We start from the raw sequence: 14,514 nt of genomic DNA, 5'->3' as shown, positions 1-14,514 counted from the left end.
ATTGTGGGTAAAGTAAGAGAGAGAGGATATATAATCATCTGGAGAGGAGTAAGTTGATTAGGGATAGTCCACAAGGTTTTGTGCAGGGTAGCTCGTGCCTCTCAAACCTTATTGAGTTCTTTGAGATGGTGACCAAACAGGTGGATGAGGTTAAGTGATTGTGGTGTGTATGGCTTTCAATAAGCCATTTGATAAAGTTCCCCATGGTAGGCTATTGAACAAAATATGAGGCATGGGATTGAGGGTGGTTTGGATCAGAAATTGACTAGCTGAAAGAAGACAAAGGGCAGTGGTTGATGGGAAATATTCATCTTGGAGCTTCGTTACTAGTGGTCTACTGCAAGGATCTGTTTTGGGGCTACTGCTGGTTGTCATTTTTATAACTGACCTAGATGAGGGCATAGAAGGGTGAGTTAGTAAATTTGCAGATGACACTAAGGTTGGTAGAGTTGTGGATGGTGCTGAAGGATATTGTGGGTTACAGAGGGACATAGATAAGCTGCAGAACTGGGCTAAGAGGTGGCAAATGGAGACTAATGTGGAAAAGTGTGAGGTGATTCACTTTGGAAGGAGCAACAGGAATAGTGTGTGCTGGGCTAATGGTATGATTCTTGGTAGTGTGGATGAGCTGATAGATCTGTGTCCATGTACATAGATTGCTGAAAGTTGCCACCCAGGTTGATAGGGTTGTTACAAAGGCATACGGTGTGTTAGCTTTTATTGGTAGAGGGATTAACCCCAGTCCAACACCGGCATCTCAACTGAGGTATGGTGGCCCTCAGGGTAAACCACCACCAGTTATATCTCTCTAATGGAAGAGCAGCCCCATGGTCCAGTAGGACTATGGTGCCTTGACCATTCCCCTCAGTAAGAGGAAAAGAAAAGGAACGAGTCTCAGTGTAAGACATATCTCATGAATTTTATTTTAATTTAATTTAATTTAAATTTTTTTTTTGAAACCTTCAACTTCGTAATGCTTTATGCAACTTATGACCCAAAGTGTTCTGCTTGATCCCAAATGTAAAAATTCCCATTTATGGCTGAATTTCTTTGCAGTTTTGGCATTCCCTACCTCTTTTCTATTACTAATCACTAACCTTTTCCACCCCTAAAGAAGCAACCTTCATGTTTTCAGTTAAGTTGATTGTGAACTCTGGGGCACCTACCCAATCAGTGATATCTACCTTTTGTCCATTTAAGATGTTATGCTGTGGAATTCCTTCATGACAGCTCTCATTATTACAGCTCTCATTATCTCCACTTCCTAATCAGCCATTAAAATCCACATCTTTGACCAAGCTTTTTGGTCATCCTTCTACATACCTTCTTCATATAATCAGTATGAAGTGCCTTGGGACATTTTTCTCCGTTAAGGATGCTGCATTAAATGCAAGTTATTGTAGTTGCACGATCTAAAAGTCTATGGAGGAACACTGTTTTGTTACACAAAGCTGTTCCTGAATCTACTCAAGTCCTGAGAGAACCTGAACAAAGTTAAACTGCAAGTACGACTTCTTTTACTTTTCGCATGAAATGAATGGTAAGCCAATATGGGATATTTTACGTTGTCATACGCATTATGCATTATTCAAGAAGCAATACAATCAGAAGTGAATGGTTGATAATTGGTATGTGTTGTAGTGGGCAAGGAAGCAGGAGCAGCAATTGGAGGAAAAAAAGTGTCTAGGTTTCTACGTTTTGCACTTTGAATAAAGACCATGCTTTTAGTGGAAACAGGTTAATTTCTAAAATTATAGATTTTGAAATCTGAGTATAAAAGCGATCTGGATTATTTGTGTTTCCATTATCCTGAACATTGTGCTGTACTTAAGGCCGGGGCATTTTTTTGTTTCAACTCCGTCTTTCTACTGGTAAGATCAGTTGGTGTTGCCAAAACTGACCAATTTATTGTTATAAATTGTAGATTCTTGTAGTGATCTGCACCTCTAGCCATGAAACCTGTGTTACAGCTGAGAGACTGCCAAACTGTGAGCCTCCAGTTATGTGGTCATCAAACTCCTATTATTGATTATAATTGTTGCAGATCTTTGTTTTTGAAAAAGCAGTTTGGAGTCTACCTCTTTAAAATTTCCTGATGTGATAAGGTCCCCATTAATAATTTGAATGTTAAGTTCAAAACTTGACTACATTATGCGATTGATGAAGGGGGGGGTGAATGGAGGGGAAGGATGAATTTTAAATGTTCACCATCCTTTATGCAAATGTTTTTCCTGACCTCACTTCTGAGCGGCAGAGATTTCATTTTGAGGTGATGCTTCTTTTGTTGAACTCTCCCACTTTGGGGGAAGGGAAATTACGATGCTGTAAGACAGGATTTGAGGAGCATACGTTGGGAGCATAGGCTGTCAGGGAAGGATGTGGTGGAAATGTGGGACTTTTTCAAGGAGCAGATACGACGTGTCCTTGATATGTATGTACCGATCAGGCAGGAAAGAAATGGTCGTGTGAGGGAGCCTTGGTTGACGAGGGAGGTTGAATGTCTAGTAAAGAGGAAGAAGGAGGCTTACATAAGGTTGAGGAAACAAGGTTCAGACAGAGCAGTGGAGGGATACAGGATAGCCAGAAGGGACCTGAAGAAAGGGATTAGGAGAGCTAAGAGAGGGCATGAAAAATCCCTGGCGGATAGGATCAAGGATAACCCCAAGGCATTCTATGCGTATGTGAGAAACCTGAGAATGACGAGAACGAGGGTAGGTCCGATCAAGGACAGTGGTGGGAGACTGTATTGAGTCGGAAGAGATAGGAGAGGTCTTGAACAAGTACTTCTCTTCAGTATTTACGAACGAGAGGGACTGTATTGTTGAAGAGGAGAGTGTGAAACGGACTGATAAGCTAGAAGAGATATCTGTTAGGAAGGAAGATGTGTTGGACATTTTGAACAACTTGAGGATAGACAAGTCCCCTGGGCCTGACGGGATATATCCTAGGATTATGTGGGAAGCAAGAGAGGAAATTGCAGTACCGTTGGCAATGATCTTCTCGTCTTCACTGGCAACGGGGGTGGTACCAGGGGACTGGAGAGTAGCGAATGTTGTGCCCCTGTTCAAAAAAGGGAATAGGGATAACCCCGGGAATTACAGGCCAGTTAGTCTTACTTCTGTGGTAGGCAAAGTAATGGAAAGGGTACTGAGGGATAGGATTTATGAGTATCTGGAACGGCACTGCTTGATTAGGGACAGCCAGCACGGATTTGTGAAGGGTAGGTCTTGCCTTACAAGTCTTATTGAATTCTTCGAGGAGGTGACCAAGCATGTGGATGAGGGTAGAGCAGTGGATGTAGTGTACATGGATTTTAGTAAGGCATTTGATAAGGTTCCCCATGGTAGGCTTATGCGGAAAGTCAGGAGGCATGGGATAGAGGGAAATTTGGCCAATTGGATAGAAAACTGGCTAACCGGTCGAAGTCAGAGAGTGGTAGTAGATGGTAAATATTCAGCATGGAGTCCAGTTACAAGTGGAGTTCCGCAGGGATCAGTTCTGGGTCCTCTGCTGTTTGTAATTTTTATTAATGACTTAGATGAGGGAGTCGAAGGGTGGGTCAGTAAATTTGCAGATGATACAAAGATAGGTGGAGTTGTGGACAGTGAGGAGGGCTGTTGTCGGCTGCAGAGGGACTTAGATATGATGCAGAGCTGGGCTGAGGAGTGGCAGATGGAGTTCAACCCTGCCAAGTGTGAAGTTGTCCATTTTGGAAGAACAAATAAGAATGCGGAATACAGGGTTAATGGTAGGGTTCTTGGTCAGGTGGAGGAACAGAGGGATCTTGGGGTCTATGTACATAGATCTTTGAAGGTTGCCACTCAGGTGGATAGAGTTTGTAAGGCGGCCTATGGAGTATTATCGTTCATTAGCAGAGGGATTGAATTCAAGAGTCGTGAGGTGATGTTGCAGCTGTACAGGACTTTGGTTAGGCCACATTTGGAGTACTGTGTGCAGTTCTGGTCGCCTCACTTTAGGAAAGATGTGGAAGCTTTGGAGAGGGTGCAGAGAAGATTTACCAGGATGTTGCCTGGAATGGAGAGTAGGTCGTACGAGGATAGGTTGAGAGTTCTCGGCCTTTTCTCGTTGGAACGGCGAAGGATGAGGGGTGACTTGATAGAGGTTTATAAGATGATCAGAGGAATAGATAGAGTAGACAGTCAGAAACTTTTTCCCCGGGTACAACAGAGTGTTACAAGGGGACATAAATTTAAGGTGAAGGGTGGAAGGTATAGGGGAGATGTCAGGGGTGGGTTCTTCACCCAGAGAGTGGTGGGGGCATGGAATGCGCTGCCCGTGGGAGTGGTGGAGTCAGATTCATTGGCGACCTTTAAGCGGCATTTGGATAGGTACATGGATGGGTGCTTAATCTAGGATAGAAGTTCGGCACAACATCGTGGGCCGAAGGGCCTGTTCTGTGCTGTATTGTTCTATGTTCTATGTTCTAATATATTACAGTGAAATATTTTCAGTATTTTATAGATAAATATTTTCTTGCTATCTTTATCAAATGTCCTAATCCTCTTGTACACCTTAATTAGTTCACATTTTAATTTTCTATACCCAGGGTTCCTGTCTTTAACCCATTTTTAGCACCGTTATCATTCTGGTGAAGTTGCACTGTATCAATTCCAAGTTCATTCTATTCTCTTTTGAGGTACATTACCCAGCATGCTGTCAAATTGGAGCTTTACCTAACTCTCTATAGTAACTTACAGTCCCTTTTGGGATGAAGGCTAGCAAATAGCATTATCCTTTTTAAATTATTTTGTATATCAGCCCATCAATTTCTAGTGATTCTTTTCGTATAGTTTCTAGTTTCCTACCATTTATAAAGTTCACTTTTTTTGGATGTAGTGTGGATGACCTGCCCTATGAACATCTCTATACTAAACTAAGCCATGATAGTTTTTGTTAGTTCACTTGATCAATGTATGTAATAGCTATTAGATTTGAATGCAGATTTGCCATCTCATTAAACTAAAGTGCTTCTCGGGATTTTAATTATATTTGGAAATTTCAAGTTGCAAGAGTATACTTTTTGAGTGCATATTTACAAGAGCAGTGTGATTTTATTGATTTTTTTTTAACTTTAGTGCTGTCTTTACCTTTTAATTTGAAAAAGTGGTAGGCTTGTAACTAATGAATTATTCACATGGTTCTATTAGTATCTGAACAGTGACATGTTCTGGAAATATTATCTGGATGTCTTTGAAGTAAACCAAAAACTACTTTAACTAGTTTTGGCTCAAAAGTAGTATTTTGAGAATTCTGGGCAGATAAAAAGACAGTAATTCGTGTTTACAAATATTAGAAAAGACACAATGAATCGAGAACAGGTAATGGACATAGCCAAGGTAGTGTGAAAATAATTGTACTACAAATTTTAATTATTGTCAGTTAGAGACCAATAAAGCCATTTGCTGGGTGACTGGTACACCATCATGGATGATGAGGGTTTGAGAGATCAATTGAACACTCATTTGATGGAAGTTTTAAAATGTTAAATTTTGGTCTTGTACAGCAGATGGAAGTAAAATTAATGGATTGCACATCTTGAGTGAAATTGTATCAGCTATTTTCAAAGATTCAGGATTAAAAAGCTAGAACCAGATATAAGTCTCTGTTTACAAAGGGAAGTGGATTTCCTAGTAAAGGTTTTCAGTAATTTAGAGACCTGGGGATTCCTCATGAAAGGAAAATGGCGCATCTGGCACCCATGTTTAAAAATGCATTGACATGTGGTGAAACCTGTTTCCCTTTGATGTGGAATTTAACGGAGAGGATTGAGAGTAATTTTATTAACCATCACCTGGAATGTTCAGACTCTACTGGGGAATCAACGAGGAATGTATTTTGTTTTATTCCTCTCTAGTAAGTTACTTGCTATAGTGAGGATTAATATGGTGTAGCCTTTGTGACAAAGGTATTGAAGCATATTTTTAGAAAGCTAGTAGATCGCAAGACAGATTCTGGGTAATCAATAAACTGGACCTTGTTCAACTTGCGTTTCTTGAATTGGGCAAGGCAAGAGTGCAATGTAGTGACATGAGTATGAGTTCACAAAGACATCTGATGTTACTTTTCTCTGACTGGCTGCATACTATATCTAATTGACAAAATGGTGTATGGTTCTATCACTATGAAAGTAAAGGGCAAGGACTTAACATGCAGTGACAGAAAATAACTTGAAGCTAGAATTCTGTTTTGCTCATGTATCTATTTACGTATTAATTTGTTTTAATTTTTCATGCTGACGCACACATCAACACTTTCCCAGTTTTTGTAGAGAATTTGGCAACAGGACAGCTCAGCCAAGTAGAAATATGTGTTCTAGCTTTTGCTTCAACCTATTTTAGAGTTTAGGTGAAATTGCAACTCTGTATAATTCACCTTTTGGGTTTAAAAGCTCTCACTTGTTGATCCCCAAATTGGCCTGTCAAATTTTTGCATTCTTAAAAGTTTATCAAAGTGATGTGTCTGATGTGCATCTTCTGCCAACTTTCTACAGAATGGATGCTGAGTGCATCAGAATTATAATTTAATGTTGCCCTGTGTTTGACCTGAATCTGTGCTACTGTGTAGAAATCCTGAGGGCAGAGTTTGGGCTATTCTTCCTCTTAAACAGAATGCAATATTTACAACACCTCGATTGGAAATTGAATTCCAACACTACATCAAGTTGGAAGCTTGTAATACAGTCAGAAATGGTCTTGTATAAATGCTGATTGTTTTAGTTATGTCTGTCAGTTGTGAGCATAGCACAACTGTGCTTTTGTACCTGGTTATTCTTATGTTATGTCAATTGAAATGTTTTTTGGTGTTAGACATGAACTTAAAATTAGTAAAATACTTGCAGACTAAAAAGGAAAGCATCCATTACATGCTAGTTTGTAAGGGGTAGTGATGCTTTCTCCTCCATGACTATTATTTTAGTTGTCACACTTTAGTGTTGTGTATTGTGAATAAAAAAGATTTTAATTTTTAAAAAAACTTTATTCTTTTACAGTGAGTGTTAGGTTTGTGTCAAATCTTCAAATTTTAGGCCAGTATCTTTTGTGTAAAAATATAGTTGCTAGCCTAAACTATGTCCTTCTATTCAATTTATTTTGTAGGTAGATTCTATATAATGTTCTTAATTAATGTAGTAGAGTTTTATCAGAAGAGGTTGCCATGTGTATATAACAGCCAGAGTCCCATGCAAAACACTCTAGCTTACTGTTGTGACCTTTGTCCATTTATATCCTGTGACACTCAGCCTGTCTTTGTGCTGCAGCTTGTTCATGATGGATAAGTTGCATCCAATCACACACACTGCTCTGCTATGAAAGAGGAACAGATAAATTATTTTTGTCAGCAGTCATTGGTTGGTGAGGAAAAGAAAAGGAATGTTGTACTAAGTGTAAGGGGAGCTTGTTTGAGCTGGGAACATTATGGGGACAGTCAACAGTTTAATAAATAACCTCTCACATGGGCTGGCTGAAGCTTCTGGGAATCATTTTAGTACAGAATAATAGAAGCAATGACCAGATTTGTTAATTAATGACTGCATGGAACTATAAAGGAAAAAGTACGATAATACTAATTGATTTGTGGCTAAATTTTTTTGTAGCCATTGAGTCCGACCCCTTCGTGTTCTATTTATTTAGTATTTGCTTTTTGTGCGGATGTAATTGCTGGGAGATCACTTGATGTACTGCTGTCACTAGGATATTGGCAGTGAAATCACCTTCTCTTTCACCCTTTACCCACTCTTTGTATTATATTATATAAAATAATACATTGTGATTAGGTTATTGCTTTAATATTAAAAAGGTAGATTAAGCTGTTTGCTTTATTTCTTGTCCATTCCTTCTGGGCAGAAGGACTTGCAGAATTGTGGGTAGCTTCTAAATTTGCTTTTTATGTGAAAACCTCCTTCCCCCAGTGCAAGTGATTAAGGATCATTGCACTTCAATAAAAAAAATCGGTCAGTAGGAGCAGATGGTTCTGAAGCTGCTTTGCTTCATGCTGTGTAATTGTACTTGTGAATGTCATCGCTGACCAGGATGCTCAGGAATAGTGTTGAGCAATGTACACTGTCAAATTGAGAAATGGTGATGTTCTTTGTTCAAACTAGTGGTAAAGTACTTATGGCTGATGAATATCCTGGTTTTTCTATCCTTTTTCAAAAAGAAAACATAACTGAGTGGGTTGGGTGCAGAGAAAACATTTTAGCAGTATTGCTCAAGCGATGACGTCCATTTCTGGTTGATTGAGATCAAGCTACAAGTACCAACTTGGTCCTGATGAAATTTCAAATGTGGCTCTGGGAAAAAAAGAGGCATAATTAGATTGCAATGTTTTTTGATCTTCTCATCTTGTTTCTGTAACGATGGTTATGATAGTTTAACTTATGGAGGTTTGGATGCACTAATAAATGGTCATCTGTTGTTTAGCCTTGTCTGAATAGTGAAAGAGTATTCAGCTAGACACTCCAGCTGCAATATGCGGTTAGTCACAAATGGAGGTTGTTACATCACTAGTAATCTGTTTGCCTTGGGGTGAGTGATGAACCCTGTAGCTGTGCTTCCTTTGGCAGATCACTTTGAAAATGTGGCCTGGACTCTAAATCCATTGTGTTGGCTACTTGTCTGTTTCAGGCATGTGGCCAGGTGAGCTGTATCCGTACACTTGAGCAGTAACTTTAAAGTTATATCAAATATACTTTTCTCAAAGGCTTATTTGAATTATCAATGGAATCTAACTGCAGTGTTAGCAATTCAGTTTGGATAATACTCAAATTTGATTTCAGGATATACTTGAATCAGTGCTTTTATATGATTAACATACAAGTTAATTTTCTGTTGTGGGTTATGCATTTATCAGCCACTGCTACTATTTAAGGCATTCTAGTTCTTTGAATATCTGTGAACTATTTTCTATAGATAATACTGTGCACTAGTTGAATTTCATAATGTATACAATTCTGCCTGCTTATATGGGGATGAGGATGTTAGGAACGCGATGGAAGAGGTTGGTATACACACTCAGCCTCACTAGAGCAGATGGTGTGCTGTGCTGTATTCGTCCAGCTGTCTGCCTGGTGTGCTGGCAGCTGCTGTGACTACAGTTTGTCATTTTGTTCTTTTGCAACTAAGAATGTAGAACTGATGAGTCAAATGAAGAATGAATTAATGGTTCAGGTTAGTGCTTGCATGAATTATAACTAGTGTATTGTGCAGGATGTTCCAGTGAAAAATAATCAGGAGGTTTTACTTTAATTTTGCAGGCTTGACATTTTAAATTCCCTAGAAAGCTTAGCATGTCTTGTTTCAGTTTTCCCAGGAGTTTACAATAGAAGGAAGGAATATCTTAATGTGACTTTATTGATTCTCTTTGTGTATGTTACTCATTCCATTTGTTCCCAATTTCATTTTATTTTCATTTTCTCCCTAGGATCTCTATCAAGACTTTGCCTGACACTAAATTGTCCAAACGAATTAAGGAAATGTGGAGTGACATACAGGAGATTAGTCATAGGATTTAAGGCTTCGAGGACTTATACCTCGAAGGGAAGCGGCGAGGTGAGGTGAAGCACAGAATACTTCACTTCTCGTGCCATTGGGGAGCTGTGAGCACAAGGAAGATGGCAGATCCTGGTATGCTGAGTTTGTTTGGTGATGATGGGAACATTTTCAGTGAAGGGCTTGAAGGTCTTGGAGAATGTGGTTTTTCAGAAAATCCAGTGAATGCTCTTGGGCAGCAATTACCCATGGATCAAGGATTTGGCTCCATGCAGTCTCCTCTCCATCATCCCCCACCAACTCAGACTCAAACTAAGCTGGCTCATTATGATCATTTTGGTCCATTTGAACAGCAAAAAATACATCTGGTAGATCAGCCTAACCGAATGATTGGCAATACACCCGGGAATGGAATGGCATCACCCCACTCTCAATACCACAATCCCACGGTTCCACCAGTCCCTCACAGTGGTGCTCAGATGGGTGTGTACCCTACTATGCAGAATGAAAGGTGTGGACAGCAGTTTGTAGACAGTGGCTCCATGTGGGGCCCACGTGCTGTTCAGGTGCCAGATCAGACCCGACCTGCCTTCCAGCAACAGCAACAACCACAGCCCCCACCCCCAGGGCAAGGGCACGCTCAACATATGCAACAGATGGGGAATTACCTAACACGTAGTGATTATTCATTGCAGCAGCACAACCAGCCTCAGCAGCAGAGGGTGAACCAATTCACTCAGGGTCAAGAGGCCCTCAGTCAAGGAAATCCTTTCATGGGAGCTTCAGGACCAGGCCACTTAGCTCACATGCCTCAGCAAACCCCCAACATTGGCCCTTCTTTACGTCACACTCCAACCCAGCAGTACCATCCCCACCCCCCTCCCCCCAATTCTCTCCATGGAGATTCCATTGCTCACAGTCCTAGATTCTCCCCAAACCCTTCACAACAAGCCAGTAGCAGACAACAAAACTTAAATTTTAATTCACGTAGCCAGGCGGTACCATCACAATCTGTGAGTAGCTCAGGGCAGTATTCACAATATCCTTATAGTAGCATTAATCAGGGATTAGTTAACAGTAATACAGGGATCAATCAAAACCTAGGCCTTAATAGTAACCCATCTGTGAACCAGTCAATACCCCGCTATCCAAATACTGTGGGATTCCCAGGTGGCACAAGCCAAGGACTAATGCACCAGCAGACTATACATCCAGGTGGCCCACTTAACCAAATTAATGCACAAACTATGCACCCCACACAGTCTCAGGGAACTTATGCTTCTCCACCACCAATGTCACCGATGAAAGCTATGAGTAACCCAGCAGGCACCCCTCCACCACAGGTTAGGCCTGGCAGTGCTGGAATGCAGTTGGAGGTTGGAAGCTATTCAAACATGCCCCTGCCTCAACAGTCACACCAGTCCCCAGGTACCATGGGTCTTGGACAGAGGAGCATTGGTCCCAGAAGCATGCAGACACAATACATGAGCCCTTCTGTACCAAGGGATATTGGCAGCCTTCCAAGACCAGTTGGTGCACTTGGTCCCAGTGGAAATCATGCCGATCAGATGATGCAGGAACGTCTAATGTCTGGCCAACAGCACCCAAATCAGCCTTTTCAACCTCAGTTGCCAACTTGTCCATCTGTGAAACAGCACTCAGCAGTTCATCATCAGACTTCTCCAACATCTCATCAACATCAGCCCTGGGTCCAGTCACAGCATTCTTCACCTAAGGCCACATTGCAACAAGTGCCTCCCCAACATCAGGTAAGTGTATCTACATTAAAATCGAGTTTGAATATCCAAAATGGCTTTGATTCCTGCATGTTAATTACTGTTTGCGTTGGAAATCATATCCATCAAGTTTTAACATGACAATTATTGTGAATTAAGTAATGGAATTTCCAGCTCTTGGCTTGAGATTTTCTTTAAACCACATGCAGGTTGGCATTAATATTTTAGCTAAGCTTGAAGAAAATCTATAAAGTAATGTATGATTAAGATGAATATAACATTTTGGTGTGCAAGTCCCAATGTCAATTATTTTTGTACGTTTTCTGTTCTGACTTAAATTTTCCAGTAGGACAGGTGAGAGCACAACAACTATGTTTCACACAGTATTGACCTATACTGCTGTTCTGTGGTTATAGTTGTCTTCAATATCACTCTGATCTTTGGTGTCCCTTGAGGTTTTTCATACTTAAATTTGAAGCTTCCTGTGTAATCACTGATTTCCTTTTGACTCCATTCTGCTGCAAACTTCCAGTTTTCTCTCCTGCTCTTCACTGAGTTGAGTCTTCAGACATTTAGATTTTGTCACCTCGCCATGAGACTGACTGTTTGCACCCTGCTGTGTACGTGTCCATCCTCCTAGTTGCACTTCATTTCCTCAGTCTTCTACTTGCTGAATCCAACCAAGTTGTGCTTCAGCACTGTGCTGAATTTCTTCAAACTTTCTCTCCCTTCAGCAAACAGTCTGCAGTCAGTGTATTAGAGATTTTGATCCTTCCATTTTTATAATCTTTAGCATTGTTACTTCATAACTGGTTCAGTGAATATTATTCAATTTGACGTCACCACCACCTGCATCACTGCTTCCAGCAGCAATATCCACTGGCATCAGTATTACCTTTTAAAATGCATTGCAAGACTCCTTTGACGGTACTCTCCAAACCCATAACATCTGCCATCTAGAAGGACAAGGTTAACACTTGCATGGGGATGCCATCACCTGCACGTTTCCCTCCAAGCCACGGTGGGAAATAGATTTTAAAAATCTGATGAGGGCAGATCTGGATTTAACTTTCAGTAATGAAGCCAAGGAAATGGATTAAGTATTGGTGGGTGAGCATTTTGCAGGCACTGATCGTAACTCCATAGATTTAAAATTGTTAGGGAAAAGGCAAGAGTGGGTTTGAAATGAATGTTCTCAATTAGGGGAAGGCCAATAAAATCAGATATAATTTGGCCACAGTGAATTGGGAGCAGATACTTGCAGGTAAATCTGAGAGATGCATTCAAGGAGGAAATGGGGAGAGTAAAGGAAAAGAAGTGGGATCAACAAATCCAATGAACCTGGATATCATGTGATGTACCAAATTGGATGAAGAGCACAAGGAAGATTTGGCAAACATTGAAGGCTCAAGACAGCAAAAGCCCCACAAAATGTGTAAGGAGAAACTTTTAAAAAAAGCAAAAAGGGAGCATGAAAGGATACTGGCAGGAAAACATTAAGGAAGATCCTACTTTATTTTAAAGTATATTGAAGGGTTAATTAAAGCAGAGCTAACCTTACAGAACTGCTCTGAAGCAGAATCACTGGACCTAAAACATTAACTCTGATTTCTAGCCACAGATTCTGCTAGACCTACTGAGCTTTTCCAACAATTTCTGTTTTTCAGCATCTGCAGTACTTATGGTGGTTTTTAAAAATTCAGATTAAATGTATTCCAGGTTGTTGAATAAGGCAAGGGAAGAAATAGCAAGAGTGTTGGCAATAGTTTTCAATTCTGATCTGGCCACAGGAGAGATGCCAGAAGGCTGAGGACAGCCAATGTGTACCAGAAAGGAAGTAAGGGATAAACCAAGAAACTACAGGCCAGTCAGTCTAAGTTCTGTGGTAGTAAACTGTTGGAGGCAGTTTGGAGAGACAGAATTAATCCTTGGAGAGGTAGGGATTAGTCAAAAACAGTCAGCATGGTTTTATTAAGGGAAAGTAACGTTTGACCAACTTAACAGAATTTTTCAGAGGTAACCAGATGTATAGATGAGGGCAATGCATTCGACATAATCTACTTTGGGTTTTAGTAAGGCTTTCGATAAGATCCTGCATGAGAGACTGATAGTGAAGGTAGAAGCCCATGGGATCCAAGGAAGTTTGGATCCAGATTCAGTTGAATGGCAGGAAGCAGAGGATGATGGTCGAGGGGTGTTATTGACTGGAAGCCGATGTCCAGTGGAGTCCCACAGGAGTCATTGGCCTCTTTGCTATCTGTTTATGAACAATTTGGACTTGAATGTAGGAAGATCACAAATGATACAAAAATTGCTGGGGTGGTAAATAGGAGGATAGCCTTAGATTAAGAAGGTTTATAGTTAAGAAAGCATGTGGGTTATTTGCCTTTATAAGCTGAGACATAGTTTAAGAGCATGCAGGAGACGCTGTGGTATGAGGCATGAACTGGCTGTGTTAAATTGGGGATCGTGGCTTAAAGGGACGATGGTGGAGAGGCAGTGTCACATGCTTAAAGAACACAAGGCAGAACTATAATAATTGTTCATCCTTGTTTGCTGCAAAAATACAACTGGAAAGGTGACCTGACCATCGCTTACAAGGGAAATTTGGGATAGCATTGGATCCAAGGAAGAGTCATACAAATTGACCCAAAAAATAGCTGTAGACCTAAGGATTGAGAGCAGTCTAGATTTCAGGAAGGAAGTACAAGGATTGATGAAAAGGGATTAAGTAGAATACAGAAGGGAACTTGCAGGGAACTTTCAAACTGATTGTAAAAGGTTCTGTAGGTATGTGAAGAGAAAAAGATTTGTTGAAGGCAAATGTACATCCTTTATTGTCATAAATGGGAATTGTTACAATGTGGAGCAAAGAAGGCAAATCAATTAAGTAATGGATTGTTGAATTGCTTGTGGGTATTGATTTTGAGTCACCTAGAAATAATGGATGATTTTTCAAGACACTGTAGACACTGGAACAATTCCTATGGATTTAGAGGGCAGGTAATGTAACTCTACCTCCATTCATTTATAAGGTGGGGAGAAAGTAGGGCATTATAGACCAGTTGCCCTGCCATTAGTGGTGGGGGGAAATGCTAGAGTCCATTATAAAAGATTTCAAAGCAGTGCATTTGGAAAACAGGCAGGATTGGACAGTGTCAACTAGGATTTAAGAAAGGGAAGACATGCTTGATAAATCTTAAAACTCTTTAAGGATGTGACTAGTAGGTTGATAAGGGGGAACCCAGTGGTTGTGGTTTGATTTGGAATTT

General features: G+C 40.5%; 1 protein-coding gene across 1 annotated transcript in view; it reads left to right on the top strand.

Moving 5' to 3' along the window:
• chd7 (chromodomain helicase DNA binding protein 7) overlaps nucleotides 1-14,514 on the top strand; it is a 350,049-nt gene that overhangs the window by 23,316 nt on the left and 312,219 nt on the right. Inside the window, exon 2 of the mRNA XM_072571578.1 lies at nucleotides 9,439-11,275. Within this exon, the coding sequence (XP_072427679.1) occupies nucleotides 9,629-11,275 (1,647 nt within the window). The 5' untranslated portion in view covers nucleotides 9,439-9,628. The remainder of the gene's footprint in view (nucleotides 1-9,438; nucleotides 11,276-14,514) is intronic.

The sequence above is a fragment of the Chiloscyllium punctatum genome, chromosome 5 (genome assembly GCF_047496795.1).
Source record: "Chiloscyllium punctatum isolate Juve2018m chromosome 5, sChiPun1.3, whole genome shotgun sequence".
Lineage (NCBI taxonomy): Eukaryota > Metazoa > Chordata > Chondrichthyes > Orectolobiformes > Hemiscylliidae > Chiloscyllium > Chiloscyllium punctatum.
Note: the sequence above shows the minus strand (reverse complement) of the source record. Positions and strands in the feature narration are given on the sequence as shown.